The 18,687-nt window shown below is 38.4% G+C and overlaps 1 protein-coding gene across 1 annotated transcript in view; it reads right to left on the bottom strand.

Moving 5' to 3' along the window:
- Nucleotides 1–6: 6 nt before the first annotated feature.
- Nucleotides 7–18,687, bottom strand: part of Ets65A (DNA-binding protein D-ETS-3) — a 68,396-nt gene continuing 49,715 nt past the window's right edge. Inside the window, exons 4-6 of the mRNA XM_011501454.1 lie at nucleotides 8,730–8,789; nucleotides 2,135–2,372; nucleotides 7–475 (exon numbers count right to left, since the gene is read on the bottom strand). Coding sequence (XP_011499756.1) covers nucleotides 139–475; nucleotides 2,135–2,372; nucleotides 8,730–8,789 — 635 coding nt within the window. The 3' untranslated portion in view covers nucleotides 7–138. The remainder of the gene's footprint in view (nucleotides 476–2,134; nucleotides 2,373–8,729; nucleotides 8,790–18,687) is intronic.

Here is an 18,687-nt window from a genome sequence, read left to right on the forward strand (position 1 = left end):
CTCCGAGCCGTGAGCGGGGGTCGCGTCGCGACGGGCAGGAGTCGGGGCTGGCGCACGTCCGAGGCGACGAGTCTCCCGGGCGAACCTCGCGGTAGCTCAGCGGGGAGTACCGAGGGCGCCCCAGTGCTCGGCACCGGGTCATGCATAGTGGGGGTAACTGCCGAGATGGGGCGGCACGTGGCCGGAGGCCGTGTGGTGACCGGCGTAAAGGTTGGCGCCGGGGCTCGTCGACCAGTAGCTCGAGGCCGACTGGAAAAGGCCCCCGGGCACGGAGACCGAGACCGAGGCTGCCGGGGGCGGCATGAGGTTCAGCTTCGCGTGCCCGTATCCGGACATGAAGAGCTCACTCTGGTACTTATAAGCTGCTGGATCGGCGGCCGCGGGTTGCGTCGCCGCCGCTAGGCCCTGGAAGTCGAATTTGTATGCGTACCTCTTGCCGTGGACCTTTGTCATGATGTTCTTGTCGTAGTAGTACCTGAAACAGAAAATACGACAGGGTCGCTGCTTTATCAATCACTCTCTCTCTCTCTCTCTCTCTCACACATACACACACACACACACACACACTAAACTTAATCAACAGCATGAATCGCGAATGTATTTATAAAATGGAATATTTTTTTTTTAAATTTAATCCCGAAAGGCATGCCTGATTTATTACATTATTTGAGATAAGTAGTTTTGTAGAAAGTGAAAAAATTTTATTCCCAATGTAGGGACACATTTTTCGCGAAATTTTAAATAAACCAATTATCTCTGCCTGTACGAGGAATACGTATAGTTTGTGATAATTAGAACAAATTTATATTTACAAATATCGATATTTGGCTGATCTAAAAACTCGCTCGATATAAAAGCTCTTCTTCTTCTTATTCTTTTTTTTTTATGTAAAAATTATTTCATACAGCATTTTAAATTTAAAAAGATGATTGTTAATTTGTCCCTGGATGGCTTATAGTCCAATTTCAGAATCCGTATCAGAGAAAATAAGACTAACAATTGAGGTTTGGCAGTCGATGATTCGAAAGGTAGCGAGACACTTGTCAAAGTCCCTGCCTGTAGCCAAAGTTAGTGAATTAAGTTGAATTACTCGCGATATAAACGTAGGGTTAAAAATTTTCATAAGGCAACTTGCAGGGCGACAAATTTTCGGCATTTATTAGTTCGGAGCTCGAATTCGATTAGGGCAGGCGTTGCGACGATTGCCACGTTATTTTTAAACAAGATTCGACCTCGCGGATCTGGGAAAAGAGTGATTATCGAGGAATACGACGTGGAGAGAGCGAGGCTGCACTAGTAACGTCGATAACTCAATCAGGGAATCTGATCGAAAAATAATAGACGTGTCTCCGTTTCCTCCTTTCCTCTCTCGTCTCACCCCGCATCTTTTTCTCCATCACTTTTTGCTAGGCCGGATCTGCTCGTCTCGACATAGAATTTGATGATTGAAATTTCTCTCTCTCTCTCTCTCTCTCTCTCACTCTCTCACTCTCTCACTCTCTCACTCTCTCACTCTCTGTTACGTAGGTAGACGCTCGTTCGTTGGACGAATAGCTCAACTCCTGTAGTATTGCATCTCAACGACCCGCCCATCATATATTTCACGCAAAAACTGTTCTTATTATTACACGATGATGTAGCCCATCTTTTTTTCTTCTCTATCGTCATTTAGCAAGCAATTTTCGATATTTTTTTATTTGCCAATTCGATTTATGGAAAGCGTGGAAGACGAGCATTCCTATTAAAATTAATCCGTTGCCAAGTAATCATTTTCTTGACATTTGAGTACAAGTATTTTCATAAATGTAACTTTCGATTTATTAGAAATCTAAGAAGTTATATTTTACCAGTCAAATGTTGTACAAAGTCATATATTATATAAGTCATGAGTTTTGCATTTCGTTCGTTTAAATAGAGTAAGCCTGTGTAGAAGAATACAAAGGCGACTGAAATTTTAAGAATTTTGAGACGCGTGCATCCTCGAAAGAAGAGACAATTTTATTTCGCTTGCACTCGGTACAAAACAGTTGATTATCAATTGAAACGCTGAATCAGTCGATTGATTTCTATCTCTCTCGATAATTTTATCATTTTATCGCGTTACGTATAATGGCACATCGACGAAAAGCCTCACCTCAACGCTCTTGATAGTTTGTCGTAGTTCATGTTGGGTTTGGACTTCCTCTCGCCCCATCGCCTTGCCACCTCGTCCGGGTCGGTCAGCTTGAACTCGCCGTTCGTGCCCTCCCACGTGATGCAGGCGGCATTGCTCGAGTCCGAGAGCAGTTCCAGCAGGAACTGCCAGAGCTGAATTTGTCCGGAGCCCGAGCTCGCCAGTCGGCTGCTCGTCGCCCCGAACATCTGATACGGATCTGCAGTAAGAGAAGGAAAAGCGGTGAACTTGAGTGGAGATTGGAGAAACGAGCCGAAAAACGTCTCTTTAGCGCGACGGGAAGTATTTTGCTCGCGAGGGCCCTCGATCTTTACCTAGATACTTACGTTCAATGCCATTCCTTTTATTCTTTTTTCCCCTTTCACTTAATTCTCTACTGGCGCTTAATTTAGATTTTTGGCATTTTTAATTGCATGCATCTGCGTTTTACACCGAAGCCAGATTGTTAATGGGATTTCGCGTATTGTGTTTGACGTGTAGACGTCAAGATACAATGGGAAGTACGCAATTACCAGCTCCAATTTAACGAAATTTTAAGTAAAAGTATTAGTTGCTTCTATTGTAAAATTTTACTTTATGACGTTATTAATAACACAATGGTAAAAAGAAAAAAAAAAGAAGAAAAAAAGAAGAAAAAGTAAGAAGAAAGAGAAAATAGAAAAATAAAACATAGATATATTTTACTCGAGCATAGGTAGTTGTTTGCAATTTCAAATTTGCGAATTATTATCTATCAAAGCATCGTTTTATAATAAATAACATTATTATCCAATTGAATTGAAATTACAAAAAATTATTCTACCAGGCTTTGTCAAATTAATTTACCGATATACAAACTAAAATAAATTAATCATTAATTAATTATTGAGTGGAACAATAATTTACGAATACTCTCCGGCAAAGAAATTACATATACATTGTTAAATTTACAACGAAATGAGAAATACCAATGGAAAAATTGTCCAATGCGTGTTCATCTATTCTTAAGGAGAGAGAGAGAGAGAGGGGAGGGGGAACAGAGCAAGTTGAACGGTGGATAAAAAAGCTCCGTAGACTTTGTGTGTAGGAAAGTCGTACTAATTCAAACAATCGTTTTTTGTTCGTAAAAAATTAGCAGCTATACATCACCACTCGTGATCAAGCAAGACGAGCTTGCAATCAAGGCGCGAGTGATCAACGTAGACAGGCTTATGTTCCAGTATGGTATTTAGCGTTTCGTTCGAAGCGAAAAAAAAGTGGAGCTGGAGGAGCTTGAAAATTATTGTGATCCAAACGAACTCCTATTCTATTGTAGGGTTGCTGCGATTATATCCTTTGTACGGTGAGTGAGTGAGATACGTAGATATATAGAGATATATAGAGATATGTAGAGACAGAGATAGATAGATAGAGAGAGATAGAGAGAGAGAGAGAGAGAGAGAGAGAGAGAGAGAGAGAGGAGCGAGAGGACACTTCAAGTCGCGCGCTGACGGTGATGACGCATTGTAAAGCCTTTTAAGGGGATGTTGACTAGTACGACGATATACGGGGAGAGACTGCACTTGCTCTCGCTAGTCAAAGAGAGAAACGAGCGTGTAATAAATAGGTATACTACGAAGAAAGTTGGAGTTTACAGCTGTGAAGGAAGGAAGAGCAGCGAACATGAGTGGCCGGGGCTACATTTTTACAATCTTTTTATTTTGTCTATAGGAAGTAAATATCGAAAGCTACTATTTAAGATGAGCACTTGGCTGTTTTATTGTATCGGATAATCAAAGTCTGGGAATTTAATTGCAGGTTTTCCAGTGATTTATAATATACTTATATATTCCAGAAATGTGGTAAGAAAAATTTCATGTTCTGTTAAGATATCGAGTGTTATGTTGCAAATTAAATCAAATATAATAAAATGTAATGCGTCTTTCGTTGTAAATACAATTTCATATTCTTTCTTAATTTATTGCTATGAACTATTGATCGTTAGTACTTTATGGATTTTCATCACTTAATATTGTAATTCAAGCAATTTTCGAATGGAATTACACTTATTTTATACTATATTTTATACAATTAAAGAACTATTTTTTTTTTCTTTTTTGTAAATATTATCCAATTAATGGATTTATGCATTGGTGGTAGTCGATGGCGAAATATAAAGTTATCGAAACAAATGAAATGGCAATGAATAAGAAATTCAATATACAATAATGAATTTTCAATCAATTAAAAATTTTTCCATTTCGTTAATAGTAATTTTATGTTCATACACATCAAAAATACGTTATCAATAAGTCAATATGATTAATTATAATAGTTTGTATTTTAATAATCTTCCCATTGAATGTACCGGAAATTATAATGTTATAAATAAGGATAAATTTTACTATCTACTCGATGAAATATTATAAATAATAATAATAATGAACGATCTTTCATTATCTGTATTATTAATTTTAATTGCTCATGTAAATAAGTTGTAAGGCACGATATATCAGAGGTATTAATTAATATTTTCATAGGTTCAATATTAATAAAAATATTATCGTAAATAAACCATCGAGGAATCGTTGAACACGAGAAGCAATCCATTAATTCCATCAAATATTACATTAATATTTATTTCTCAGTTTGGCACGTTTTAGTTGGAAATGCTAGATGCCAGAAGCTTTAAAGCAGAGACATTAGATCGTCAGAGTCAAACAAATCCGTTGTATATTGAAATTATTTTCTATCGGATAAAGATTGGAATTTTTTTAGACGGTAATACGCAATTAAGTAGTAAATCAGAAGTCAGCGATATACCTTGGTTGAGCGAAAAAATATATTATTGGCTTTAACGTGATTATGAAAAGCCAATGCCTTCTGTAACTGTCATGCTGTATCCTTATGATTCAGATTCAAAGGACTCGTAAAAAAGTGCCATCAAGCGTGGCGTGGGGATTTTTTACTCACTCTCGACTCGTCCATGCTGGATAAATGGACTTCTATGACAAAGAAGACGATGACGACGAAGAGAGGGAAAGAAGCCTGAAATCAGTGGCAATTCGCTGAGAAGCGCATTTCTAAGCGATTATGATTGCTCGGGGAAAGGCAGGGTGCGCATTTTCGCTACTTTACCCTCTCCTTCACCATTCTCTTCGCTTAAAGCAATGTCGTGTCTTGGTTTATAACGCTTCGGACGAATATTAATCTAATATTGCCACAAAATGATACACGAATTTATCCACTTAATGTTAATTAAATGAAATTTTCGATATTACACTTATGTTAAACTTTAGTAAACGGATGGTATATTTAATTTAAAAAAAAAAAAATAAAAATAAATAAATAATTCGAGACAAAAATTTTGTCCTTTTTTCTCCTTAATGCATAAAGTATGTATATTAAAAAACAAAATTTTTTACACGTTTGTACATAATTCATGAATTTATCTATAGTTTAGTATAAGATCAACACACATGTTTTTACATAAGTAAAAAGTAAAAAGATACGATTGTGTCATTAACTTGACAAAAATCTCGAAAATCAAATAGAAAATGGTCTTAAGATAATTAGCTACAAGTATTAGTTTAGTATGATTTTACATATTTATGTAGAATAATGACTGGCAAATTTAATTGGAGTTATTTTAATTTTACGTACATTTACGACATCTAAAGTACAGACAATCAAAGGATAAAAATTAAGGACTGAATAAGGCCTCTAACACAAGACTCTCAACTAAATAAACAATTCAATTTTATATCCATATTTTAACATATCTTTTATATTCATTATTGTATATTTTTCGAGATTACTTTGAAATGAAATTTTATTTAATGATGCCATTTTTTGTTGGCAAATAGTCTAGTAAATGATTAGTTAACCGAGCAATGCACTATTTATTTTTTTTAAATTGTGTCAAGTTATTAGTTTTGTATAAAGAAAAGGCATGTCGTTACTTTTTGCATCGTTAGTATCCAATAAGGGTGTTGCTAATTTAAAAAAAAAAAGAAAAAAAAAAAGAAATAATAATATGAAACAAATAAAACAAAATCCAATTGGCAGCAGCATTAGTTCGTTTCTCCCTACATTTGTTCGATGGGTTTCGTAGGCTTTTGACCTCTTGCTATCCTTTTCTTTTCATCCCTTGTATCGTCGCCGACTGTCTCACACGCACTCCCATTCTCTCTCTCTCTCTCTCACTTTCTTGCTCTACGGTCGAATGGCCGGACCTCAAAGGTCGCTTCGTCGGATGAGTTCCCTGTATGAATGCGCCCAGTGATCGCCTTTCGATCGAACGGTAATTCACTTACGAGTTAATAATGGGCGAGGGGCGCGGTACACCCATTTATCTACTAGCGCACAGGGAACACGATGAGCTGCAAATGGCTATGCGAATCTCCGAGAACGTCGATAGTTCGTAAACAATGTTCAAACTTTTAATTGACGTGGCTTTCATTTTGGTTGCGTCATTCCTATTGTTTTCATTTTCCTATATATATATATACACATATATTGTACATGCCTTTTTCTGTTTTTCTTCTCTCTCTCTCTCTCTCTCTCTCTCTCTCTCTAAAGGTCTCTTTTTCTCGGAGGTTGCGTGTAACGCCGTGCCGTCAAGTAAACTGCCTTAATTTTGTTTATACAAGATTCGTTTATTATTTATTATTTGATAAAGCGTAAAAGTACTATGGATTGTAAAATAATTCATGTAATTATAATAACATTTAACAATTACTCTTTAATAATACGATACGTAGTGATTATGTGAAATTGACATATGGTCATTAATTCTTTAACGCGCTGACGTTCAATCATATTAAAATACAAAAACATGCATACAAAAAGTTAATGGGTTTATACATAATATAAGATTTTGCAGAAAACTATATATATTGATATAATGCTCAATAGTTGAGATATTACGTGAATATTTGAATTTAATTGGAATTTAATACGCGAGCGAATAAATTTTAATGTTACATAAATTTCATCATTTTACGTATTAAATAAATCGAAGTAAATAATAATTAAATTGAATTTTACGAAGTGCGATTTAAGCGAACGAAACTCTGCTAAGACGAGTAATAATTATACGCGCGTAGATAGGAAAAATGCATCGAGCATGAGACGGCTATAAATTAGGAATGACACTCATAGATGGCAAAACGCGCAGTATAAATCCGTAAATAATACATTTATTTGTTGAATTACGCAATTACAATGGACTACCTAATGTGTAATCAGGCTAGGCAAATATATTAATTATTGGAGTTGACGCATAGGAATAAGTTTTATTGGCGAAATGCAAAAGTAATTTGGTAGCACGTAACCGCAGACTACAGTTTGTACTTAGAAAATTGCACAAAATCGAGATAAACGATATTTACTACGGCAATTATTGGAAATGGCCGAAAATTGCGATACTACGAAGTAATGTAGGAGGCTATGGTCCGGGCAGCATAAACCATAAGTGGCGAATTAAAAAAACATCTCGGTGTAAATAAAAAAAAATTTGCTAATTCGATCACCAATGTTGGATTGGTTACTTTTTGTAATTCGACTCGATATTGGAATAATTTTCAGCAGGCATATATAACTTAGCACTCGTTTATCTGGATAAGAAGAAATCCTCGGTGCCGGCAAATGCCAGTGTCCGAGCCACTCGAATAGCTCTTCGTCTCGAACTTTCGCGAGCGAGATTAATAATAATGTTGTTGACGGCGTAGCCGAGTCCCTTCTGCCGGTACCCCGAAAGTCAATGGAAATACGTCGGCGCGAAGCGAAGTTCGCGCACCGAAGGAGCAATTTTTGGGCGTGGCGAGGGCACCGGAGAAATCAGGCCGGTCGGTCGATTAGCATTCATCCGCGTTCTAAACGGCCGATGCTCGCTAATAATCGGGCCGCGGTAGTGCTCACGCGACCATCTCGCATTTCCCAGGGTCGATTGATGGAATTTGCCGGGGTGGTGGGCGGGGTGGTCGCTCCTCGCTGCCCCCATTTATTCACTTATTTGGCGCGCAGTCTATCTCCTTGTTGGATCCGGATTAGTGGGGTGCGAGTATTTAGCGCGTCGTTTGTGTACCCTCGACGTGGCATTCGGTTTCCTAGATAATGATCGATCGAATGCAGTCGATAGGGATCTATCGGAATGGAAATAACGAGCGGGCAGTTGAGTATTTCTTTTAGGCTGAGCCGTGGAGTGGCCCGCGCTACCGGCAATGGGAGACCGATGTAAATTAGTTTTTACTTTTAATTTTCAGCCGCATAATCTCTTCTAGCTCACCTATAAATGCAATTGCTCCGCAGATATAGAAAAACGGAGCGCGTGCGCGCAACAAGTGCCGTGACAAAAAAGTCGTCTTTTATAATTAATAGAGCGATTAATTTATCGGACGTATGTCCCTGTGACTTAACGTGTCATCGTATTATTTAAGCTTTTGAGGGCTAAAGGACAATTTATTTGGACTCGTGCTCTCTTGTCGGCTAGAGTGAAGTTATCGGAAAGTGCGCGGCCTTCCTTATCCCATCGTCTGGCTCAAGGATCAAGCCATTCGCTCGGACCCTCGGAAAAGAAAGACTACCTACTACGTACCAGGTTGCCTAAGATGCGAGTGTGAATCCAGTGCTGATTTCGATAGGCTGCTGCCGTACCCTGAAATCACAAGAGAATAACAATTCAGAATTCTCCTTATTTTACCATATTGTGTTGTTTATTGTTATATCGATGCAAGTCGAAGGGCGTATTAACGAAGACAAGTTGAACATTATTTAATTGGATAACGGGGAGTACAGGAGTGGCAAGTTAGTAGGAGAAGGCATATAAGATTTTTGGATTTTATAAAAAACGCGATCAAATGCTGCTCGTCTTCCCATTTCTCGTGAAATAATTCTACAGGAATGGCTAAAGCAGAATTTCAATAGGGGCAAAGCAGTGATATAAATTCTGACGAGTCCCTGCATTATCGATCGTGCTTTGGTACACTATATATATATATATATATGTGTGTGTGTGTGTGTGCGCGCGCGCGCGTGTATTTTTTTTTTAACCCGTTGACGCTTTAAGGGACATTTCACTCGAGCTTAGTGCTGCGGAATCCATCGGAAAGTGACTCGAGTTCGCTTTGAACGAGAAGCAACTTATTTTAACAGTTCGCATTTAGATACTTGGCATCTACGAAATCTTCTTGACTTCTCGCTCCCGTGATTTCGAAATGAAATAGTAACTGGCGCTCGTTCGTGGGTCAAGCGGTTACGTATACGTAGTAGATAGGCAGCTGCCGAACGCGATCGACTCTCCCTAGCCTCGGCGAAAATGAGAAAAAGCACGCCCGGAAACTCGCTCGAGCGGCAGAATCCGTTAGAGAGGATTTCCGTGTAGGCAAACACGAATCCAAGCAGCAGACGTATATCACTCAACGCGGATGAATTTTCAAAAGCTTATCTTTTCACTATTTGGCAAAGTTTTGAATATACGAAGCAATTTAGCTTTAAGATTGCGCGAACTTTTTAAACAATCTTTTATGACTAGTCGACCGGATGCGCCAAAATTTTACAATAAAATTCCTCGTATCTTATTTTTTTTTAATGCCTACAATGCGTTATATTCATCGAAGTATCTAATAGAACTTAATCAAACGAATTCAGTTCTTATCAGCATTGTTATTAAAAATTATTAAAATAATAATAAATGTATTAAGTTTTGTAATAAATACTGCTGTGAAATCGGAAAATAAAATGTTTTTTTTTTAAATTGGCTTGAATAGGGGACTTTATAATAAATTTCAACAATTGTCTTTATGACGGATCTAATAGAATTTCGAAAATCTTTTTAAATACTGTAGATTTTAGAATTTATAGATGTTTGTTCCCATAATAAAGACTACGCTTTTTTTTTTTTTTTTTTTTTTTTTTTAAAAATTTAATACTTAATAAAGCGACTAATGGAAGGAGTTGAATGATAGAAAAAACGCGTTATTTCAACAAAATCAATGCGATTAGGGTTTATCTTGGCATTGTAAGCCAACGAGCTCAAGATGAAACTTCTAAGGCTGTGATTTATCCTAACTCAAATGTTGTTGGAAAATAAGATTCGGGAGAACTGTGGGGGCGCGAACGAACTTGATGCAGCCGGACGAGCGCTGTGAATTGTTCTGTAAGAAGTTCAAAGGGAGACGCCGAGGTAAGAAGACAGCATCAGTCACGTGACGCTCGTGGGAGTCGGGCGCGACTCGTTGTCGGCCACGAGAGCCGAGAAGTGTCGCACGAGTGTCACTGCGAATAGCGGCTCGTCGACGCGTAATCTTGGGCTCTTTGATCCTCTCGCGGACCCTTGTCTCGTGAGAGGAGGCTGGAGCCCCGGTCGCCGGTCTAACGGGATTACCCCACCTCGCGTAATTGCTCGTGAATGCGCAAACTGCCGCTTTGCCACCGGCGTGGGTGTAGTCGGGTGGTGGTTAGCTGAGTGGCTGTGCGATAGCACGTAGCCATGCACGAAGTCACACAAGGCCTTCGACGACTATAATTCTACGTCGGTTGCTTATACACTAAGCCTGTCTCGGCAATTAGCTGCTCACGTCCTTCTCATCGAATTCTGCTCACTGGCGGTGGCTTTTCGATTGCGCCCTCTGTCAATGATTTCGCGGTTTACGGCTTTTCAAACGGTTTCGCACGCACGCATTGGTTATTTACGATATGCGTAATGTAAGACAATCATACCGATTAAATTCAAGTACTCGAGGCGTAATTGAGGAGCGTCTTATATACGATCCTTTATGTCTATTCGTTCTAGCAGTAAAGAGCACAGTTTTTTCCATTTTTATTCTATCAGATGGCAATATGAAATATTTCTTAAAAATGCTGAATTCTTTATTATTCCAAGTACATCGGAGCATTGTTACGAGTAAGTGGGCATGAATTAGCGCTTTTATTGCTGTTGTCAAGTCCTACTTCGTTCTCTTATGATCGAGCATAATTTACGAATCGAGAGTCCTATGACTTGTCTTACGATATAAAACTCTTAATTTATAATTAAAATCATCATTATTGGGATAGTTTAATATGCATCTCCATGTAATTAAGCGGAGAAAGTTTCTCTTTAAACATTGTATCGTGGCAAATAATTATTTTCATGTTATGAAATTAATAATTTTAGTTACATATAACTATTATTATTATTATTATTATTATTATTATTATTATTATTATTACTAGCGACAAAAAATTATGTACTCATAAAGAGAGCGATAAAAGAATTAATAATAACATATGGATTACCTAATAATTGATATTATATAAACGTAAAATTTCTTTAAAAATTGCTCACACGATCAAAGAAATATGCACATTTGAGTTTATCGAGGCATGCCTATCTATCAGTTTACTATTTCTTAAAGATTAAAAGCTTTGGAAAGAAAATCACGACGAAATGCACAAAGTGACGTATGGATCGACAAAAGAACGACGGTATAAGAAAAGAAAAAAAAGAGAGAAAGAGAGAGAGAGAGAGAGAGAGAGAGAGAGGGAAGATGACGTGTAAAGGCGAAAAATAAACCCCGCGGCTACGCTGATTGCAGCCAACCCCATACTAGAACTCTGAATTCCGTATATCTCCGGCCCTTTCTACCCTTATTTTTCGCTTTCTAACTCATCCCTCTCTTCCCTTTTCCCCTCTCGCCTACCCAATACCCAACCACGCGCGCACACGCACGCAAGCTAGCACGCATGCTAGCATGCACACACACATACAAACACACACGCTCAGTCTATCTCTAGCTTGTCCTTTGCTCCAATCAACCACGGTAAATCGAATTGTTTAACATAGCGAACACCAACTGCTACTTATGCTCGGCATCTGTCGGAACTCGTATTTTCCTCTATGTGTACGTCTTTCTTTTTCTTATAACGTACAAAAGAATTGATTTGCTAAAGAAAAGGAAGTTGTTTTCTCGTAAAAATTAACTTTTCGCTGCTAAAGTAAATGTACGAGAAGACCAATCACGACATCGCACAATTCTTGCAAGCTACTTAACAAGCTCACTCGATGTATTATACATAGTTCGCGTACACGTCCAAGTGCTTTATCTTCAGTTTAATCATTATTTACGCTAATTATATGTTTACGTGGTTTATAAATATTATCGAGCGACATCTAATCTCCAATTAAGTATCAATACGTGTAGATGAAAAATGTAACGTATACGCCATTATTAAAATTAATAATAATAATAATAATAATGATGATGATGATGATGATGATGATGATGATGATGATGATGATGATGATGATGATTGCGGTGACAATAATGATAATAGTAGCAATAATAATTGTTATGTTAATAATGAAGATTCTCGCGTGAAAGGAGACAAGGGGCTATCGCGCAGCAGCATATCCAAGGAAATTCGAGGTCCAATGCCGAACTGTAGAAATCTGGAAGTAGTAAACGAGGCTTTAATAGTTTTAAAATGCGTTTTGAAAGAGAAAATAGCAATCTGACCGCCCCTCCCCGCCTCGGCCCGCCCTGGCCTACCGCCCACACAACTACCCTCGTCAACCAAACAAAAGAAACTGTAATTGAGCCATTAGATCGATAAGTTATTATCAGGGTACACGCGCACACGTACAATGTCCATACGCTCGAGCGTCCAACATAATACACTCGGCGAGCTAAAGTGCATAACACGACCCTCGTCCTTCTCATGTTGGGCCGTGGACCCTCGGCGCGTTTCACGCTCTACCTGACGCGTCACGCGCGCCGGCCCCATTGTTTTACGAGCGGACCGTCGCCGTCGGCACGTGCGCCTCGAGTGGGTATAAATCTGCGCTCTGCGGGACGGGGGGCGGCGGCGGGGAGAGCGGCTGGGGCGGGTTAAGGGAGGGCGGGGGGGGGGGCGGGGTTTGGGGAGGGGAGGCGACATGGCAGTGCCAGCGTGACCGGCCCCATTGCCGGGGGGCCAACGGTCCCGGAAGCGGGAGCGACTTCCGCGACGGCAAAACCGGCTTCCGAGTCCCTGCGCTGCTTCTGTTGCGCGTTTACACCCGAGCTTTGGAGCTTTAACGTACGTGCTTGAGGTCTCGGGGGCTCCACTTTCCACTTTATACTGGCATTTTACAGAGTTACGCGAGCTTATTCGATTTGCGCCTGCTGTCTCCTCTGTCTGACAGCTCAATGGGAGCTTGTTGCTCGCACTGCTAGGATGAAGGAACGAACGTGGATCTCGTGGATGGGGGAGAGGGCTGGGAAATTCGTTTGATCGGTTGGAATAGTTTGCGAGCAAATTTACAAACGAATGTTGGTCTTCGTGGGACCTTTTTGGAAAGTTGTCGGGAGTATTATATAGGTAGAATGAGTTACGGTAGGTTTTAGCAGTTTTTTTTATTTTTGCATTAAATCTGAAACGGATTTTATATTGTTGATTCGAAGGATTCTTAAAGTATAGAATCGAAATATTTTAATGTAATTCATAGATCTTTGAACGCTACTATTATTTAGTAATGAAGGTGTCAATGAATTATTACTATGTCTTAAAGAAAGTTTCTTTATGAATAGCGATACTTTTGACAGAAGATTTTGAAATATTTCCAAGAGGCTTATACTATTTTTCATTGAAAAAGATCCTTATTAATTTAACTCATAAAATTTTTAATGTAATATTTATTTATACATTATTATTATGTTTCTTTGATTAGATTTTTAATTAATGAAATCGTTTATGTCATAAATGGTATTCATTCGAGAGACTATGGATCAAGGCATTTAATTTTTTTCAATTATAACGAAATGCATTTATTAATGTGGAGTAATGCTTCAGGGTCATTGAAATATAAGTTTTATGCAGTTTTGAAAAAAGCTTATGAGATTCTCAACGGTCGGTCGAAATCTTCAGGGTCGCGCACTTTCTTGCGTGTTATTAATTAGATTTTGATATGCTCAGCTTGTCAAATGTGATAATAAAATGAGGAATGTGACATTCGCCTTAGGGTGTCAAGCTTTTAAAAAGAAAATACTACTTTTCTTACTTTGTATTCTTTGATAAAATATTTGTTTAAAATAATATATGCTTTTATCTATAATCAGCGTCATTAGGATTACGAGTAACTGGCAATTAATCATCCATACATTACTTACGTTGAAATGTATTAATTATTGATCGTGTTGCACTTTTTTCATTTATCGGCAAAATAAGTGTATTCCTCGCGAATAAATGTTGATTCGATTAAGGATGGTGAAGCGTATATTTGTAAAATTACGCGTATAAGTTACACGTTACAGCAATAATACTGCACGAAGAATGTAAAATAAAGCTATTATTTAAAAGTAATGTCGAGGAAAAGGTTGTTGAATTGTTCGAGTGGTTCGTGGATCAAAATTTCCTGATGTATATTGTGGTAATAAAATCAGGACATTGATTTCATACAAAGCTACTATATATCATTTTTGTCCTTTGTCGGCAGGCCGTAGTATATCACCAGAATAGTTATTCAAATTTTATGAACGGACAATACACAGATGCATCATATCCTTTATGACCATTGTGATCTGAATAGTAAAAGATAAAAAAATAAAAACATAAAAAAACACAGAAAAAAAAAAATTAAACAGACGCGTTAAGGAATCGGCAAATAAGTTATTACGTAATTGTTATTGAATCTTGGCAAGTGGAAGGAAGCGAACAGCGATATTGCCGATCCTTAAATTATAAATTAAGTAAAAGGACATCGTAAGATAACTTAAAAATCAGCTTTGCCTCTCCCACTTGAGCCGTAAAATAGCTCCACATGTACGTAGACAGCCGAGTGCGAAATAGTCGCGCGATATGTCACGGAGATATCGTCGCAGGTCATCACGGACAGACACACAGATAAACAGGTACGCTGATATAGCGATATATAGTGGTGGAGAGTAAGGGATCAGGAGCGAGAGGAAGTAGCGAGGAGCGAACCCCAAAATAGTAGAAGCTCTTCCTCCCCGCATCCGTGGCTCAACGAGATGAATAGCCGACGATATGTTCGGGGGTGGCGGCAGTCTCGAGCTGGCGATGCGTGAACGTGTCACGCATTGGCACGTGGCCGTGTATGTACTGGCGAAGACATAATACGTCCCGCGGGGTGAGACGCCGACCCCGCGGCAAAATGCTCCCGTCGATTATTTCTTATTCTTTCGTGTCCTCTCGGCCGATTGCGCTCCCGGTCCTCTTAAACCCGACGAGAAACTTCTCGCTACGGGCTTCCGAACACATGCGACATCTGCATATATATATATATATATATATATATACGGGCACCTTCCCCAGCACCAACGATGAATGAGCCTAATTTGCAGCTGGAAATTTTTAATCGTACGGGCAATAGTGGAGGAAGTAACGAGTTCATTACCTCCCTTTATCTTTACGTTTATCGCGCTTATTTCGACAGCGCAAGATTTATTATACCTGGTTCGGTAATACGTAGTAGGCCTTTGCGATAGCGATCGGGCGTAATTATGCAACTAACGGTAGTCGCCGTAATACTCGACTTGTCACCAATTAGTGACACGGTGACACTAAAGAATCAACAAAAACATTACATCATGACTAATGATATTTCCTTCGCGTTGGTGAGGTCGGGGGAATGGCCACGCTCCCGCCGGCTCTCTCGACTTCCAAATTGACCTTTAATCTTTTATCCCATACCAGTTGGCGCCCCACGAGTTAATCGCTGCGGTTTACGCGAGGGGCGTCGGGTTCTCGCTTCGCTTTATGCACGCACCTTTTCACCCTACCTCCCTCTCGCCCGCGCCAGGTCATTCTATCACTCTCTCTCTCTCTCTCTCACTCACTCACTCTCTCTCTCTCTCTCTCTCTCTCTCTCTCTCTATCTATCTATCTATCTATCTCTCTCTCTCTCACACCATCACACTTGCCCTTGGATATGCGCTTGCGCCGGTCACGTTATGCACGCTATGACCCTCGTGGACTCATGGATAATTACCATAGAAGAGTGAGAGAGAGAGAGAGAGAGAGAGAGAGAGAGAGAGATATTGTGTGTGTGTGTGTGTGTGTGTGTGTGTGTGGTAGTCGGAAAGGAAGGATGGAAGGATGGAGGAAACGCGAGCGAGTGTAGAAGGTAGACGAATGGTCAGATTCCCGAGATCGTAGATAAGGCTCCGTGTATAGAGGGGCTGGTCGAATAAATTGAGCCGATCGCCGGTGCTCGTTATCCTTGCGTTTCTCCTTCATCTGTCTTTCCTTTTCGATTTCGCGACCCAGAGGCAGCGGAATGGATGTGAGGTGAGACGCGATCGCGTGCGGTGATGGGGTTGGGGGTAGAACGTTGAGTGCCTCGATGATTCTCAGCTGTTTCGGATATTGTGAAAGGTAGATTGCTTATTTTGATTAACATATGCATAATTGTCTCACAGTCTACACTGTAAACATAATAAATTTTCCTATTATCATAATTTTTGTTACCAGATTTTCCATAAAAATCTTCGGAGCACATTTAAACGAGCATACTATAATTATATTACGCTCTCTTGCTTATACGGAATTATTATATGCGAGATAAAACATTCGGTATTAATATTAATGTACAAATAATCTCATATCAATATCAAAAATCTCAAATCCCATACAGCGTGTATATTTCAAAATTGAACAGTCAGAGTATAAATGAAAGGTATTAGATCGTGTATTAGAGCAAAAGTAAAAAAGTAGCCACTACTGCTTTCATAAACTATAATTTCAAGGACGTATCACATTCATGTAATAATCAAGGACGCACTGCTGCAAGGACATCTCTAAATCACGATCCGCCCAAGGGACCGACCACAACACAACAAGCAAATCAATGAGCTTGGGGTGTGGGAGTGAGGCAAAAGAAAGAGAAAAGAAAGACGTCGATTGACGAAAAGGTGCGAGACTGATAAATACGCCTACCGTGGGAGATACGAATTGTCCGCCGAGGGTTGAGGAGACACGAAGTGAACGCACGTGTGCGTGCTTACGGCTGAGAACGCATCGCGTGACTTCTTGTTGTCCCGCTGTGGGAGTCGGGTGTCGGGTGTGAGAGAGGAGTGAGAGGGCAAGCGTCGCTCGTGTATCCCTTTTCTTAACACGATCAACGATTTTAGAAGCCGTTTTCGAAAGCCGTTCTGATGTAGGTAATCGATGAACTCCGTTTCAACTCGTAGGATTTAAGCGCACGCGTGTACTTGTGGAGATCCGTAATATCATATTTACGGATACGAGTTGTCTTCTTAATTGGCCTAAAATGGTTACGTATTCATCTTGAAGTATAGAGACGAGATTTTTTTTATGTAGTACATCAAGCTGTCACAGGGTTTATTACACTGATTTGAAATTACGTGGAGATGAATTTTATTCCAACGAATTATTCAGGTATTAGATTTTTATGGTGAAAGTCGCGAACAAAATGTATAACTTACAAAATTTTTCATATTTCCAATTATATTTTAACGAAAAGATCATATACACTTATTATTTAGATAGAGACAATTAATTATATGACGATTGTACATCCGACCATGAAAGTAATAGCTTATTGTATATATTATATATAATTATATATATTATATTATATATATATATATATATATATATATATATATGTTTACATATATGAAAAGACAAGACATCTCATCATTTCCTTCAATAATATAAAATAATTCAAAATATTACATTAATTTATCAGTTCGAATAAAAAATTGAAGCGTATTATCGTATTGATATTGAAAATTTTTCTATAAAGGTTTAATATAAAAATTAGTTTTATATTGACGTGAAAAAAAAGTTTGTCTTGAGTTGTATAAACATATTAATGTATATTTCTCTGAATTTCATTGGAAACAAATCTTGAATGGACTAGAATTATTAAGTCTTATTAAATATTTGCATATTTCTTTAATAGAAAAAAAAAAAAAAAAAAAAAAAAAAAAAAAAAAAAAAAAAAAAAAAAAAAAAAAAACGATATAATAAAACACGTGCCTCTATACTTGTACTTATCGAGCTACTTAAACATGCAATGATAGTTGAAGTTATTTACATAAGTATACATGATATGTAACGGTTATTTATATAAAGAACTTATGTTTTATTGTAGGTTCACATGCTATAATCATTTTTTATTCCTTATTGTTTTGCTTTTTGATCAATTCTAAATGGTAAATACTCGTTTTATATGTTTATTAAACCTTCAACTTTTAGGACTAAAAAATGCGTGATCACGAAATATGATTTCGATATCGAGGACCATGAAGTATACGTCACATATTAGTTATTCTACATATGCGCAAGTTTTCAAAGTAAATATAGAATAATTACATAGTATGCATTTGCAGTCCAATATTGATCATCGGAAATTCCATATCTGCATAATATCATTTTATAGGGTAATAATCGGAGCCACTAAACTCATGAAATTGTCGAAAAGCCAAGCAAAGAAAGAAAGAAAGAAAGAAAGAAAGATAAAACTTGTTATATAAATGTGTAACGAGAGAAGAAAAATATTTTCATTAAAAATTCACGTCGAGCTCGAAGAAGCTCACGAGGCTGAG

Source organism: Ceratosolen solmsi, unplaced genomic scaffold (assembly GCF_000503995.2).
Source record: "Ceratosolen solmsi marchali unplaced genomic scaffold, CerSol_1.0 scaffold3, whole genome shotgun sequence".
NCBI lineage: Eukaryota > Metazoa > Arthropoda > Insecta > Hymenoptera > Agaonidae > Ceratosolen > Ceratosolen solmsi.